We start from the raw sequence: 17,891 nt of genomic DNA on the forward strand, positions 1-17,891 counted from the left end.
ACACTGAAGCGACGTGGCGGTGATGTGACGCTGGTGTAGCACTAATTGTTGTGCCACTTCCACGCCACTCCTATATAATTATATGGTCCAATGCAAACTGGAGAGGCCTTTTGCCACGCCACTTCTGTTTGCATTGAAACATATGTTTATGGAAGTTATAAAAGTCAGCGCCATGACACACTACCTCCGTAAACAAAGCCGAAGTGCATTCGTGTGACGTCAGCACAGGTAGGGCTCCTACACCAATAAAAATTCGTTTATTTCAGCTGATCTTTATCAGCTAGTATTTTTATTGGTGTAGGAGCCCTACCTTTGCTGACGTCACACGAATGCACTACGGCTTTGTTTACGGAGGTAGTGCATGACACCACCATATCCGTGCCACGTCACCGCCACGTCACTTCAGTGTGAATCAAGTCTAATAATTTTTTATATTTATTTATTGTATTTTCTATTCTCTATGACATGGCCCTAGACTATAAAATAATTATATTTTATTCTAGAGTTACTGAAAATGAGAGTTGTAACCAAAGAACCATGAACAAATTTCTAAAATTAAAGAGACAATATTATCACATAATATACACTAAGCTACAAATATGCATAGCAATGAGAGGGATAGTTCAAATTATCAATTATTCCTTTATTACCTTCTTCTCTTTGAGCTCTTCAACGGTTGGTCGAAAACTGAGTTTTCTTAGTAGCATCCGCTTCTTTTCTTCTTTCAACTTTTTCTCTTCTGCTGCACTTTGTTCTAGCAGTTGAAAAAACAAGATACATTAAAATACAAGAACAAAGAACTTTTCATCATCACAGTAATACAGTATTTACTTTACTTACAATTTAACCTCTCACTTTGAATATCTTCATACTCAAACATTATAATTATAATAGATAATGATCAAATATTTCTACATATTTAACCTTTCGGTAGTTGCGCCCTACTCAATCATACGAGCAGTCGCGTGTTGTATTTTGTACAACATCCAATTTTCCAAGTGTTATGTACTCTGTTTACTGTCAAAACATATTAATTAATTTTATAATTACTTTTTCCATCTTTTTGGATTATTTTACGCCAATTAACATTTGGATGATTACCATTTAATAGCCCAATAAGGTACATAAAGCAAAGCCATCAATTCTGTGTTATTGGTTCGTTTACAGTCCCCGTATACAGTCTTTCCCTATCTTATGCACAGTGCGACTTATGCACTTTCGCGACTAAATGGCACCTAAAGACTGAACCATTGCTCGATTGATACTGCAACTCAGTGGAGTAATAGGGGAAAAGTTTTGGAATGCATAGGTGACTCATTCACTAACACCACCCCATTCATTAGTTTTGTGCTGCAAAAAAAACTGACACTGTTGTACTTTTTACAACAGCGCGACTGCCGGAAGGTTAAACTTGTCTTGACCTCCTCTATTGATATGTATAGGTTTCAATGCAGGATTTTTCATACCATATTATACTAAAGTGTATGGGAAATAGTTTGATAAAAATCATTTAAACTGTAGTAAAAGGTGAAATCTTATATAATAAAGTACTTCGTCTTGAAAGTAATCTTAGTTTACAATGTTCCAAGACTTATAGTAATGGAAATAGTAAATAGTTTTCGAGTATAACCAAACTTAACCTTACTCTACATTAAATTTTTAAAAAGCTTCAAAACTACAATAATTGCAAACATTAATAATAACTATTATTGTAATAATTAGCCTACTTTTGAACTTCATTGTAGGAAGTCGGACACCGCAATATTTTGTACATAAAATTAATTTCATTGATAAATATCACACACAAGATTAGAAACATTCTAAAAATTCAATAATATTTATGTGGTTAATTCCGTTCATTTTGATTTCAACAGATGTTAACTGTGTTATCATTTGTAAATTCTTCAGATGTTCTTAACAGCGCCTTGCATGTTCACTGAGCTAGATAATTAGAGTTTAGAGCACTTTTTAGTATTTCCTAATTTATCAAACTTCTTTGAAATTCTTGTTATAAAGTTACTTCTGTTTTCTCAGCAAATTGAAAGAACTTACAAAGATAATTAAATAGAATACCTATTTTATTATATCTTTATATAAACAAGATATCTTGTAATATCTTTAGAATCATCACGACTAGTTTTGACATTCTCAAGTTTGAATTAGGACACTTGAGGACATAAATGTTGAAACTAGTCATGTTTAAAAATTTAAATACCTTATTTAAATACTTTATTAGAGCTTACATAGGCCTAGAACTTTATAGAATAAAATAAAGTAAATTGAAAAAGATCACTTACTTTTCAATATATTCCTATCCTCTAGTTCTTCTTGTGTTGGTCGCATACTCAATCGCCTGAAAAATAGAAAGTAATGTGAGTATCAAAAAAATGTATATTTTATAACTCAAAAGTAAAATCTATTCTTTTCTAATTGAAATTCATCTGCATTTCGACAATTTAACATTCTTTTTGTACCAACGAATTAAAATGAGTAGTAAATTGCTCCATCCCTGAGCTAAAGATTGCTGTATTTAGGAAGTAGTGCCCAATGTTGTACAGCGTGATTATAAAAGAACTTTACAACTTTTAAAGCACATAAATATTTATGAAAATTACTTACAGAACTGAGAAAGGTGTCATTTTGATACAAAACACTTCAAGCAAGGTCTATAAAAGCCGGGTCAAGACACTCGTGCTTCATATGGAGCGGCCATTATGTGGGGTATTAATTGCGGTACATTTGAAATTCCAATCTGCTCATAACAAAATGATGCATTATTCTTTTTAAAAACAATAATCTGGTTCAGATAATATGTAAATTCAGGTTTTCGATTTTTTAATAATGAAATTTTAATAATAAATGGTTCAATAATTAATTTTTCTTTATTAAAAATTGTTCTTATTCTTGACATTTGTTATGATTCATAAGGCATTGGGACAAAAGGCTAACCTCAAAAACAGTTTAAAGTACTCAATTTATTAATTAAATCTGAAAATCAACAATAATTCAGTTCCTAGTTGGAATCTAAATATTACTATTCTATCGGAAGAATTTAATTTACAATTCAAAGCCAAGCAATATAACAAAATAACACATATTGTTGTTCAATATAATTATGATGGTAACAGCTGATAAATATGAAAATTGGTGAACTAAAACCCCACAAAATGGCGATTTTGCAATGCATCACGGGATTGTGTCATGACCTGTATTTTATAGACCTTGCTTAAAGTTTAAGGTGTGGGTGTTATTTTGGCTCGATGTGACAGCCATTGGTAATGCGACATACATCCCACCGATAAAATCGATTTCTTGCCACACTCGTACCAGCATATTAGGTGTAACTAGTGCAACCACAGCGATCCGAATGTGATCCGATTTCGGAGGTCATTAAGATTGTCTGTTAGAGGCGGAACATAAGCCTTATCCTTGATGAATATTCACAGGAAGAAATCCATCGATGCCAAGTCCAGTGAGTGACGTGGCCATACAATTGGCCCTGCATGTTAAATCCAGCGAAGTTAATAATAATAAGTTGAAAGCAATTGTCTAGAAAATCCCAAACTTTTACGTGAAAATGACCTGGTGCACCGTCGTGCTGGAAGTAAAAGGGCACTTGTTCATCTTGTTCAGCATGACGGTACACCACCTAATTTCCACGGAGAAGTTTGGGATTTTCTAAACATTAGAAAATTAGCTGGTACGAGTGTGGCAAGAAATCGATTATTGGTGGTATGTAAGTTTATGTCGCATTACCAGCGGCTGTCACATCGCACCAAAATGACACCCACGCGGCCCACGCCTTAAGGTGCGTACAGATATACGCGCCGCGAACATGAGCAATTCACTTTTAATCAGCTGACTATATCTGTATTTTTACAGAAACGGTTTAAGATATAGATATAAAAAGCTTGGCATCAGCTGATAAAAGTGAATTGCTCATGTTCGCGGCGCGTATATCTGTACGCACCTTAAGACTTAGGAGTGTTTTGTAACGAAATGACACCTTCCTCAATTCTGTAAGTAATTTCAATGAATGATTATGTGCTTTCAAAGTTGTAAAGTCCTTTTATAATCATCCTATATTTCGTATATTGATGTAATTTGTAATGACTCATTTTTATAGTGTATTTCTCAAGGTTTATTGCACTTGTAATCTAATAAGGGACAGGATAAAGAAATAAGTGAAATAATACCGGAAATCAAACGCTGAAGCAGTAGATTTTACTCCAGTATTCAATTGAAAACCATTCAACGCCGTATTCATGAATGTTTTAGTCAACAGCAACAATGAACCTGATGATCCTTGCTCCCACAGGCACAGCATTAGATGGATTTATTTCCCATCAATTCTACGTCTGTTTGGAAATCTGTCTCTATTGCAGAGGAATTTTCTCATAGACAGTATACATTCCATTAAAATTTTCGACAAAATCTCTTCTATTTGTAGTATTTTTCTATATTCCTCGATCCAGAAAATATAAAGTGATCGACATACAGTGAGTATATCGACAGTGATTCAACAAAGAACCTGATGAGTTCTGTCCCCTTACACTCTTTCTCTATATTTGAGATATTGAATATCTACTAATTTGTTCATATTCGTCAAGTTTCTATTGTTTTTAGTCTACATTCAAAAAACCAGCATTCGTCTATATTGCCCGCTTACATTCTTTCTCTATATTTGTGATATTGACTATATACTAATTTGTTCATATTTGTAAGATTTATTTTTTTCAGTCTACATTTAAAAAACCAGGATTTGTCTATATTCAAACTCAGCACATTTTCTCAAACTTCATTTCCTGGGCATCTGGCTATAAGCCATATCCCATGAGGAGAAGTTTTACTTTACAACATAATTGGAATGCTACAAAATCATAATCCATGAATAATTATTCTGGACATTGAACAGTTGAATGGTACCAACAGGATCATGTGGAGGTTTCTCAGTTTTTCTCAATCCAGCGACAGACTTGGAATAAATGCCATGATACAAACAGTTATTAGAAGAAATCACACAGGATTTGGCCAGCATGGCAGCTGGTAGCTTTGGGAAGAGCCCAAGGAAATTGATTGATTGATTATTTGCCTTTATTAGGGCGGAGTTAGGACTTCAGGTCCTCTCTGCCACACAACCACACAATGGTTTTTGTAGCTTAAAATTTTTCCATATTTTTCAATTTATAAATGGATGTTGTAGTGTAATACTTATTTTTTTATATTTATAATTAAACCAAATTCCAAATTTCTATTGTTTATATATTTGGACGGTGAATTTTTGTGAAATATTATAAGAAGTGGTACCATAACCTTATTCAGATCTGCTCATCAACTATCTAAATTCGGGAGAGAAATAGTCTTGGATTAATTCTGTTGTTTTTCTCCCAATCATTGTTTTCATTTTGGGCATGTGTAAATGAAATAAATGAAACCCTAAAAGGAGAAAAGATATCCTGGATAGAGTTAGAACATTCTAATAGGTCAGAAATACTGATGATCAAAGGACCCTGTAAACTGAGTAATATTTTGTTATTGATGAAAGTTATTTGGTGACTAACCTGATGAGCCTGGCGCCCACCGCCTCCTTGGACTCCTGTTTCTCCTTCTCACTCTGCACCTGGAGGATGTTGCGGTCGATCAACTCCTGTCGGTCGGGTCGGAGCGCCAACTTCAGGGCCAGGCTGTCCTTACGGGCGATCTTCGCCGCCAAACGGTCTAACAATTGACACAAATCGATTAATCATCACATCTCGAAGGTTTTCTCTATTTATTTTAAATTTTTCGCGTTTCAGTTATTGTCGAGGCAAACGTAATTTCATAGTAATTTAAATTTAAAACTAATTTTTCGAGGTGAGAGTCATGTGTATTTTGTCATATTTTATTATTCATATATTCTTTATTGATTCATACAATAAGTACATCATCAAAAATTATATGGAGAGAAAAAATAAGGTAACCTTGTGCTATCCCTCCCCCAAATTTAGATAAGGTTACACATAGTCCGAAATAAAAATATAAATTATTAGTGATTTCACTTGAAAATGGCATTAATGTCCATGTTAGAAATAATTCTTTTACTGATGATTTTCATGATTGTAAAGTATATAGTCTAGTCAATACATGAAAAAGAGGGTGTAACTACTATATAAAATGCAAGCACCAATGTATAATATAGTGACTGGACTAATATATGAGTGAACTGTTTTGTTAAGCCGTGTCCACACTGAACAAATGTTCGACAAACATGTTTGTTGAAATAGTTTGGGCAAATTTTATTATGTTTGACAAACAATGTTTGCCCATGGCCAGTGTGAAAGCGTCACCAAACAAAATATTTATAAGTGGGAAGAACAGGTTTTGTGTTTTACAGCTGTGAACACTGAAAATGTTTGGAAAACCAGTAATTTTTTGTTTGACAATCAATGATTGTCCAAACTTTGAAAAATTTTTGTCCCTGAGCTCCTGAACAAACATGTTTGCCGAACATGTATGTCAGTGTGGGCACGGCTTTACAAGCGATGTGAAAAATAAAATTTATTTGAATTTGGTTTTAAAATCATGGAAAATATTGGGAATAACGGTTTAATGGTAAAATAAATCAAGAATAGAGCAATCTATACAAATATGATTAAAACGACTACTAAAAAACTAAAGCTTACTTGCAGATGAACACCTCCATATAAAGTACATCTCATCAACAGGACATGCGGTACCAAGTGTTTTGAAGAAAACACTCGAGATCACTACGAAAATCAATATAGAAATCTACTACAGTAAGTTCAAAATTCGAACTTTGAAACAGATTCACATATTTGACTAATATAATTAAAATACTTTCCGAGATAAAAACATAACTGAAGCTAATTATTTATAACAATGTGATATTGAATACAACAAACTCTGTCATTGCAATTTAGAAAATGAATCACCTGTGATGTAACAATTATTTTTAAATGGAGCAATATGACAATTTATTAAATGAATAAAATCATTGGAAATCCAAGAAACAAAAAGCAAACTAACTAACACAACATTTACAATTAAATAAACTCTTCAACTTCTAATCCAATACATTTACTAGCGAATAATGCACTTTTAATCTGAACATAATATTTTTTTCAACAACGGATACGACATGGAAGTAATACTTTTATAAACAGTGATATCGTCTTTTAGAACGAGATATTCTGAAATAATCTGTGTAAAAAACCGCACGATTGTTTTTAGCCTACTGCTCTACATTCGCGTTGACTTTCCTCAACAGCACTGAAGTACAGCAGTAGCATTTTGCATTAGACAGCTTAGCACAGGAAATACATCATTTTTAATACTAGCCACTCAACTGGCGTGTAATTCAAATCTGTCATTCTGCACATCCTAGACAAGACTACATAAATTGAGCAGAAGATTTTAGAATGACAAATATTAAAGAGCTATTATCTATATTAAGGTTGTTTAGTAAAAGTGATCTGATTTTACAGGTTTATTTCAAAGTCAATCTTATTAACTTTACATCTATCATATAATCTTAACAACATTACCGGAATACCGGAATCTATGATGCAAATGATGCCCACATTGTGTAAATGACAGAAGTGGCGATGAGAAATTAATGGATTTACAAATATTCCAGTCTTTTTGAACTTTATAACTAGTTTCCAACTAACTAATCATTGGATGAAACCTGTTGCCATTGTTGCCTTTTGAAGTACGATAATATTATGAAATATATTAAATCAATAAGAGTCAGTCCGTTCATTTCCGCATTTTCAATTTCAATTGATATCTTTTCATTCGCATCCAACAATTTCTAAACACAATTCACTAATCTTACAATCACAGCCCATTTGAATCTCAAAGTTTGAAAGGGGTACGCAACTTGGCACTACTTGGGTCTACTTGGCACCCGCTAACTTAAGATTAATGTATTTGTAGTAGATACATTTTTTTGGACTAAAAATGATGTGTGAATTAAGTTATCATTTACATTTAACCTCTAGACTGTGTATTTCAAATGAAGGTTTAAAACAGTTTTGGGCAAATGCCTGTTGTTTTTACCTGGATTGTATTCGCATATGAATAAATAAATAAAAAAAACCAATCAGACTGGAATTGTACAAAATTTTATTCTCTTCAAGCTTCTTTGTCTCAAATTGAAATTCAACCATTCCGTTCGATAGAAAAGGGGGTGGACTATGTAAAGAGGATAGATATCTTGAAATCTTCAGCTTCGCAAAACCAATGTAACTAACTAAAAGACAAATAATTACAAAAGAAAGCAATAAACTATAAAATTTACAATGCAATAAAGAAATTATTCTACACAATGGAACATTATAGGAACTACTGTGCTTTCAGTGAATTAGTTTGTGTTTTATTTATTTCTGGTTCAAGATTTTTCTTAATAACTTAATATTTACAAGTTCTGAGAGTTTATTGAATGTAATCATTCTATTATATTCATTTTTTAATCAAATCAAATTCAAAATTTCTAGTTTATTTATTTCTGGACTGAAAAATGGACTCAATCGATTCAAGTGGGTAGCAGAGTAACATTCATAACTCTACTTTCATTGTATTCATCACATCATCATCACCTAGGCTTAAAATACTTATAGAAAGTCGCCTTTGTAAAATAATAAATAAATAAAATAAATACTTCCCCAAAAGATCAAGCTCAAGCTTGAGAAACGAGATTAGCTGGATAATTAAGATTATAGTACATTGAAAAAGTACGACTGAAAATATGAATCTCTTAAATTGAGCTACAACTTCTATATGGAATATTTTTTTTTCGAAAAATCTTTTCGATAAATCGAAAAAATTGCTTTCGAAGCAATCTTTTGTTTCACAAGATATAAAATTCAGGCGAAAATTCTCTGGCTTTTATGGGAATGACTTCCTAATCGATGGATATATGATAAAATTTGATACGACACTGATTATTATAGGACATGCTGACGGGGTGACCACTTGACGCAAGCGAGCAAGGTAATACTCTGTCGTGTAAGGTACCAACAGGATGGAACCTGCCATTCCAGTAGGTGACATGCTGACGGAGGGACACCTTGACGGCAGCTGTATATTTTTTCTAGGGGATAAGCTCTCGCCTGTGCTCAAAATGTTGAGGTGACAAGTGGACGGGGTGTACCCGCTCGTATTACATTAGGACACCAGGCTGGCTCACCAGTGGGAAATCAAAGAGCCAACAATGTGATCATGTGTAAAACTAGCTGGGACACCAGTGAGACAACAGGATTGGTGGCCGTGAGACATCAGCCGGTCGTCAGAATCTGGTGTTTATGCTAGAGACCCTACTGTAATGAGCACAATAAGGGGTAATGTCCCGCCACTTGCTCAGAAACTTGGTGGCTCTATACGAGCTTATAGCTTCTCAAATTTCTATAATTATTATTGTTTATAGTATTGTGAAAAGTGAAAATTGTGAACATAACCCTACTTTGACAATTTAATGAACTGAATTTAGGAAGATAACACCTTTTGGGCTAGAGCCTGTTTTTCTTTCTAATACTGTAGGATGTTTTCAACTTCAAGAATGGATATGAATACAATGAAATGTTGTATGAATCATTGGAAACGAATACTGACTATCTTGATCATCCCGGTCGTCCCTGTAGAGTATGGGTCCATCGCCACTGCTATCACTGCCATCTGTATCATTATCGGAGTAGGGCCGCGTGTTCTCCTTGTTCTCCAGGGTGCATGGTAACGACAGACCGAACCTAACCGGCCGAGTGCTACAACAAGACACAACCGACCATCAGCAACAATATACTAACATTAATACGAGAGTACTAAAATGGGATAAAATATATATTGAAAACACAAAGATATAGTCAACTATCACACATTATTATAGTGAGTCATCATAATTAGGATTACAGTTATTTTTGGCAATCTCTTGGATTTGTCATTTTATATTAGTCCAGTCAAATGGTCGTTTTTCAGGAAACAGCCCGAAAGAATTTTTCTCGACGGTTCTATATGTATTTTGGGGCGCTGAATTCGAATCTGAAATTTTCTGACACGCCAGAGAGCGCCTTCAACCCAAAACCCCCTAAAATTTCTGATTTTTTTCAATTTTTCCATTTAATCTCGAAAACCTCGAGTTTTTGGAGAAGAATCATTCTTTACAACATTAAAGATAATACAATTTCCAATAAACTGAGTGGTCGCGCAGGATTCTACCATTTTTAGTTCAGGAGCTGAAATTTTCAAAACTCTGAAGTTTTAGAGATTAAATGGAAAAATTAAAAAAAGTCCGAAATTTTAGGGGGTTTTGGGGGTGAAGCCGCCCTCTGGATTGTCAGCATATTTCAGATTCGAATTCAGCGCCCCTAAATACATATGGAACCGTCAAGAAAAATTCTTTAGGGGCTGTTTCCTGAAAAACGACCATTTGACTGGACTATATTATTTATTATTCAATCAATAAAATGTGATTAAGAATTAACACCACAGGCTTACGCCCAAACCGGTTCTAATTCTAATTTATAGAACAGTCCAAAATGTAGCTAGGTTATGAGTCACTTCAACATTTTTCATTGTATTAAACAATATGTATTGTATCTATCTGTATTATGTAGATAAATTCTCTGGATGTAAATCACTGGCTTTTAGAGAAATTTTTATTAGTTTGGATGTTTTAAATTGTAGTTGACTACATTTTTGTGCTATCATTATGAAGCTATCACTACATTTCACTAAACACTGTGTAAGAAAACAAAATACAAGAATAATTATATTTATTTATTGATTCATATGGCTTTTATCGACAGAGAGATCCTTTTGGATGTTCTGCCTCGCCGTATTACCCAATGTAGTATTTACCCAACAATAATGATGAACAACATTTAAAAGCAATAAATTATAATCAGCAATAATGGTTAAGTCTTAATCAACAAAATATTACGTAAAGTTATTGAAAGACGAAAATGCATGAATACAAAGCGTGAAAGCACAGAGGGTGCTTTCATAGCTCGAAAAGTATTGTATAATTTTACAATTGTGTTGTGAGTGATGTTGTGGTACTTTTCCATAATGAAAACACAAATTTGAAATTGTCAACCACTTTTTATTATTATAAATTATTATAATATATACAGAACCAGGTTTCGTGGCTTTACCATCCACATCAGAAGATGTGGTTCTGATGAAAACCTGGTTCTGTATATATTATAATAATTTATAATAATAAAAAGTGGTTGACAATTTCAAATTTGTGTTTTCATTATTGTATAATTATTGTATTTGAGAAATTTGAATAAAGATTATATATTAGGAATTGAGGAAATATTTATGTAAAGATAAAAAATGACCTATGGTCGAAACTAGTCGTTGTAATATTTCAACTAATAAAGGGTACTTCAAGTTTCAATATTGTTTTATTAATTTATGTAAAGATGAATAAAATCTGGAATAATACGGTCAATTGGAATGCACTTAATAATATTTCTTGTTTAATACAGCTCTTTATGGTGTATTTCTTGCTTTATGACTTATTTCGACGGATATATGAGAAAAGAGCGATAATTTCTAGAAAGTGTTTTTAGAGGGAACATCCAAATTCTAACGTCAACTAGAGGATATTTTCATATCTTTTCAATATTGTTGAAAACCTGAGACATATGACAATGGAGTACACTATGGGAGGAGATAAAGCGATTCAAACTGTATATTTCAACTGAAAATAGGCAAAGTAGAGTAGAGTCTAGAGTCTATCTAGGCTACCTATGCTCAAGTTATATTTTAGTTGAGTTATTATTTTATTGTAGATTGATATATCAATGAATCTAGTAAAATACGTTGTTGAAACAAAATAGCAGTTTGGAAATTTCATTGAAATAAGACAAAACATGCATTATTATGAAAATATATAATTCTGTACGACAAATATTGGATAATATATGTAAAATGGAACATACTTTTTCCTTTTAAAATCACATCCATACTGTAATTTCATACAATTCATAAACAAACAAACATACGCATATCCAAAAAAGTGATATCATGAAGCAGATTTCAAATGATAAATTCACACATTGGTACACTGACACAAGCAACATCGAGACAAGGAAATTAAAATTATAAAAACTGGAGATTCAATTATTGGAAAAAACAATATTGAGACAAGGAAAGGAAATTCAAGATAAAACATTTGAAATGGATTCAAATAAACAACATTGAGAGGGGAAGAAATCAAGAAAGCTTGGAAAAACATTGATTAAAACATCACAACTAAGAAAAATGTCAACATCAAAAACGGAAAAAACGATTACAAAAATGTGACAGGTAGTAACTGAACATAATTTACCATATTCTTATCCTGGGCCTCAAGGGTGGCCTTCTGATGATTGGCCAGCATAGAACAATAAGTTTGCAATTTAAATATGAACAAAAAGAGAGTAACTGAAGTAGGGTTCAAGAAAGTAGTAAGTAAAGAAGCAATATGGTTGAAAATCAACTCCAAACTAAACTTAAAACTAACTCTAAACTTTTGAGAGTGTACTGAGTACAGACTACTAAAGTACTGACGTTTGACAGTGAAGTACTGAAGTGAAAAAGTCACTATGATTTCCAGTAAATATCGCTATGAGTCACTATGATTTGTGATCATGATTCATGATAATATCATTAATTGATTTTTATCACGATTGATCGGTTCATGAAATCGATTCATGATTCTAGTTGTGTTTTGATCATGGAAGAACATTCAAGTCTATAAAGTTAATAACATGAGTAAAAAATTGACGAAGTTGAACTTTATGAGATGATTCTTTATTACTCGGGGCAACTAGAGAAGAGAAAAATTAATTCAGGACGACATTAACAAATATTTTAATATTGTAGTATAATTGAATTGTAACCTTGTTATTATATAAAGATAAGGAAGCTTATTCTAAATATAGTACAATAGTTTAGAGGTTTCGCTGAAATTCAAAATGTTATTAGTTTTTAAGGCCGGCTGATGTTATTCTCGAGAGTTGTGTATATATATTTAAAAATTATGTTTCCCAAACAGGTTTTTACCTTTGGGCTTTATTGTTTTGAAGGATATTTATATATTCTTGTTTTGTAAAATTCTATTGACAATAAAGAAGTTTCAAATCAAATCATTCTATCAACAAATAAATTGCATTCTAATCGTGATTTTATTGTAAGTCCACCAAACATACATAAAAACACTTGATTTCTAAATTCAATAATAACAATTTATAGTTCTTGAAGTGGAGTTGGCTTTTTTAATATCGTTAGTAGGAAATCAACCACAATTTTTTAACACTTTATGCCATAAAATACAATAATAAGTGTAAATACTATTATTTTCATTCCTGCCCCTTCCTATACAAAATCAATGCCAATCCTCTACCAGAATCAATTATTGTAGGCTTTGCACTTCATGCATCCAATCAACTAACTCAACAAAGGTTGAAGATTAAATTCCTTAGGAATTTTCAAGCATTTTCGAAACGAAATTCCATATTGTAAAACGATAAGATAGTAGAACATGACGGACTGGTTCTTTAGATATGGAATTGAAACAAAATCTGACATGAATATGATACTGAATTGATATCAGTAGGAATTGATATTAGGTTACTGAAGCTCATATTGATTCAACTCAGATAGAAGAATAGAATAGAATAGAATAGAATAGAATGACTGCCTTTATTTTATACCGTCGTAGAAGCTAGAAGCAGATCGAAGAAGCTAGAAAGTTTTAAAACCTTTTTCCTAAGAAAATAGGATAGGAGAAACTAAATCTTTGAATATAAAAATTTATACAAAATCATTCTCAATTGACTTGAGATCAGGTTGCTGTAGCTTCAACTGATTTTACAGTTTATTCCCGGTTTCACCAAGCTTGATCAATACATTCAAATTTTTAACATGGTGAGCCGGGTATGCTTTACAAACTACTGATCACTGGAATTATTCATCGACAGTAATCATCGCCATAGAAATCATATGTTCCAGTGCACTCGTTAACCTGTAAAAAATACAATAATCTGAAACATCCCTCGTGCCCGTTTTTATCAAGCTAGGTCAAGACATGGTCAAATCAGGTCAACGAGTGCACTGGAACATATGATTTCTATGGCGATGATTACTGTCGATGAATAATTAAAGTGATCAGTAGTATTGTAAAGCATAATACCCGACTTCTCGTTTTTAAAGAAATAGAACACGAGAACCTCAATCTTTATACACAACAATTGACACAATATTTAGTGTTTCTCCGTATACTGACTTGAGATTAGATGGCATCTGCTGCTGTGGAGGGGCATCCTGGGTAGGGGTGGGAGGCTTCTTGAGAGCCGACTTGAGCGGCATGGCGTGGAACTTGGGCTCCTTGGCGGGGATCTCCTCCACACGCGACGTGTCGATGCTCGGGTCAGGACGCCTCCCTCCCCCTCCCCCGTCGCCCTCATCATCCCCCTCATCGTACTCCTCCTCCTCATCCTCATCCTCCTCCTCCTCTTGACCGCAGTCATCATCGTCGTAGTCATTCTGGTCGCCGCCGAAACCAGCTGATCAAGCAAAATTCAACCATTATAATAAACAAGGGAATATAGGGCACACAGAACATGGAACGATCAGTAACAATGTATTGTACAAGGCTTGGACCACTACCTCCCTAAACAAAGCCATGGTGCATTTTGGTGACGTCAGCACAGGTAGGACTACTCATCACCTCCTACACCAATGAAAACACCATATTGAGGTCCACGTTATAATGGCAGTGGAGAAAGATAGGAGAACAACGTTGCCGATCCACTGTCTTGTCAATGCCTTCTATAGACGGTAACTGATACAGGTTTATTCATGCAAGATAAACTGTTCATTCTCGTTTAAAATAATCAATTATATTTTATTAAGCAAGAAATAATATTTCTTAATTATTTCATAATGAATTTTCATAATTAAGATGGAATATTTTGTGAATTATTTATTAATTCTACATTGTTAAAAGACGATCTGGCAACAGAGCAAAACGAGAGAGAGATAGCGCTATCTGCTTTGTTGAATGATAGACAAGGATAGCAATACCATTGCTAATCAAACACTGCCATTATAACGTGGACCTCACTATAGCTGATATAGATCAGCTGCAATCAACAAATGTGAGTTTGAGGTGGTGAGTAGCCCTACCTGTGCTGACGTCACCAGAATGCACTATGGCTTTGTTTACGGAGGTAGTGCTTGGGCCCGGTTGCACAAAAGTCTACTAATTTTTAACTCTGATTGAATGGTAATTAGAGCCATCTTCCATCTTATCTTATTAGTTATCGTGGTATTTAAGTGTTAAAATGAAATAAAAATTATCAAGTACCTTTCTGAAATGTTTCATTTCAATGGCTAAAACATTTCAAAATGGTACTTGATAAATTTCATTTCATATGCTAATAATTAATGTAGAATCATGTGCTAGTTAAAGATGTATTCACTTATATTATAAGTTCTCGTGGTATTTAACTGTTAGAATGAGATGTAAAGTATCAACTACCATTTTGAAATGTTTTATTTCAATGAATAAACATTTATAACAGGTACTTGATAATCTGTATTTCATTCAATCAATATTGTAGAAGCCCTATACGGAAAAGTACACATTCAACTGTTATTCAATTTCCGTTGAAATTTATCAGACTTTTGTGCAAACAGGCCTTGGTAAATAAACTGTCATGAAAAATATTGATTGTCATGTTGTGACACAGAAGAGTAAATGTTAATAATAATAATTAGTAATATTGTGAAATATTATAAGAAGTGGTACCATAACCTTATTCAGATCTGCTCATCACCTATCTAAATTGGGGGAGAAATAGTATTGGATTAATTCTGTTGTTTCTTTCCCAATCATTCTTTTGATTTTGTGCATGTGTACATTAAGTAAATAAGAGACATAGGTTGAATATAAGATAATATCTATCTCTTCAAATAGTTAATAATATGTTACTCGGCAAACATTGTCATGCCTCAACTACTGGGCACCTGGCCATACGCCATATCTATTTTGGCTTATTATCATAAGCCATATCTAATTGTGATGGATTAAATTCAGTAGTTCTTTCTAGTCTATGAAGTATACAATCATGTTAGTAGGTCGTGGGTTGTATATGATACAGAATAATAAGGAGTTACTCTATAAACAGTAATTTTAATTGAAAACTTATAAAGGACAAAAAATAAGTCTTAGTTTTATAAATAACTTGTATAAAAATTTACAAATTAATTTATTTTATGAAATTGGAATGAAAAGAAGTTTTGAACTGCAGTCTGTTTCTTTGTCCTTAAGTTGATTGTAAATGATAAATAAAATGATTTCAAGTTTACAGTAAGTAGTCTCAATTTTCAGATTAACTTAAAACTGTCAGCAGTTAAATGGAAACTGTCATCTTTTAAATTATGACAGTTTGTTAATCTCACAATAGATTAATTGTTACTAATAGATATTGTTATTAATAGATTAATTGTTCCTCCATACTGGCAGAATAGACACGACGGAAATTTGTTTGTTAAAAGGATTCTGTGACTTATGAGTCAATAAGGACTTATAGGAATTTAATTTGATGATTCCTATGTTGAAATTGATTAAATGGAACTAAATGAGTCACACTTTAAAGAGGTTATGCGTTCTGTAACGAGAAGAAAAAAGCGCGACGAAAATGCGACCGGGATTCCGTCGCGTCTATTCCGTCCGTATAAATGGGGCCTTAGTTAAATTTAAAAAAAATATTGGTGTAATATTTGGTGAATTATCAATTATTTTTGTAACTCACCATCGCTAACAAACTCAGAGAAGTTGACGAATGGCATGGTCTTGTAGGTGATGTTGGTTGAGGTCGGGGGCGGCTCACTACTGCTGAACATGGGGGGCGGTGGAATGGGGCCGATCTCGGAGACGGGAATCGGCGGCTCTGGCAGTGAAGACAGAGTCAGTGGCGGCTCACAGTTCGGGGGCAGAGGGGTACCGCCCCCGCCCAGTCGCGGAGAACCTTCGCTGCCGTCTGAACAACAAACACAATAATTAAATTTAAGTTGAAAATTTCAATTTCATTTCCACAAGAAATGAATATAATCAATTGTTACAAAAGAAAAAATCAAGAAAATATATTTCCCCTCCAAGACTATTGATCAGTGTGTGGTAAGAGAAAATGAATTATTGATAAGAGAATCGTATTTTTGTAGAAGGAATAATGATTATTATTAATTTATTCATTCATTATTGATTCACAAATTAATACAATCGTTGGAGAGACTAGAACAGTATCATCAAAAACTACATTACTCCTAAAATTAATTATTAGTTTAATTGATACCAATTATTACTACTAGCATGGACGAATAATATTAATAAAAACAATATAAAAATCTTGTAGTACCCTTTATTTAAAAAAAATAAAGGGTACCCCTAAAAAATGAAGGGTACTACAAGATTTTTATATATTTTTTGTTAATTTGTTAAAATTATGGGCTACTCATATGAGTGAAGTGATTTTACGAATAATATCTAAATATCAACACATCGACTTATTGAATTCAAAGGTAGGTTTTCGTTTATGCGAAAAAGCTGATGGTTTGCGGATCTGACTTATCAGAAAAGGAACTATTCAAAACCACTCAATGTGTCTACTAATCGTATTGTACTCACTCATTTTGGAGATAAGAGATAGAATGTTAACGGCCTGACGCTATTCATTTCGGCTCCTGTTAGTTTCTCGAGTTTTGCAAGTTTTTGTTATAGTTGAGTTCTGATTTTTGGCTGACCTGTGCAGTGTGTGCTCATCTTCAATCTCTACAAATTTCAAATTCTCATCTTGAGTGGTTGCTGTTATTTCAACAATTTATTTTGATCATGCCTA

General features: G+C 33.2%; 1 protein-coding gene across 5 annotated transcripts in view; it reads right to left on the bottom strand.

The window, feature by feature from the left end:
* LOC111043252 (phosphatase and actin regulator 4) overlaps positions 1-17,891 on the bottom strand; it is a 386,179-nt gene that overhangs the window by 6,534 nt on the left and 361,754 nt on the right. For 4 of the 5 annotated variants that reach the window (XM_039436681.1, XM_039436682.1, XM_039436679.1 and 1 more), the window contains 7 exons: positions 16,809-17,036; positions 14,276-14,555; positions 12,338-12,370; positions 9,613-9,761; positions 5,562-5,718; positions 2,298-2,353; positions 651-754 (listed from right to left, as the gene is read on the bottom strand). In XM_039436681.1, the coding sequence (XP_039292615.1) occupies positions 651-754; positions 2,298-2,353; positions 5,562-5,718; positions 9,613-9,761; positions 12,338-12,370; positions 14,276-14,555; positions 16,809-17,036 (1,007 nt within the window). The remainder of the gene's footprint in view (positions 1-650; positions 755-2,297; positions 2,354-5,561; positions 5,719-9,612; positions 9,762-12,337; positions 12,371-14,275; positions 14,556-16,808; positions 17,037-17,891) is intronic. The other variant, XM_039436680.1, reaches the window with a different exon arrangement.

This window comes from Nilaparvata lugens, chromosome 10 (assembly GCF_014356525.2).
Source record: "Nilaparvata lugens isolate BPH chromosome 10, ASM1435652v1, whole genome shotgun sequence".
Lineage (NCBI taxonomy): Eukaryota > Metazoa > Arthropoda > Insecta > Hemiptera > Delphacidae > Nilaparvata > Nilaparvata lugens.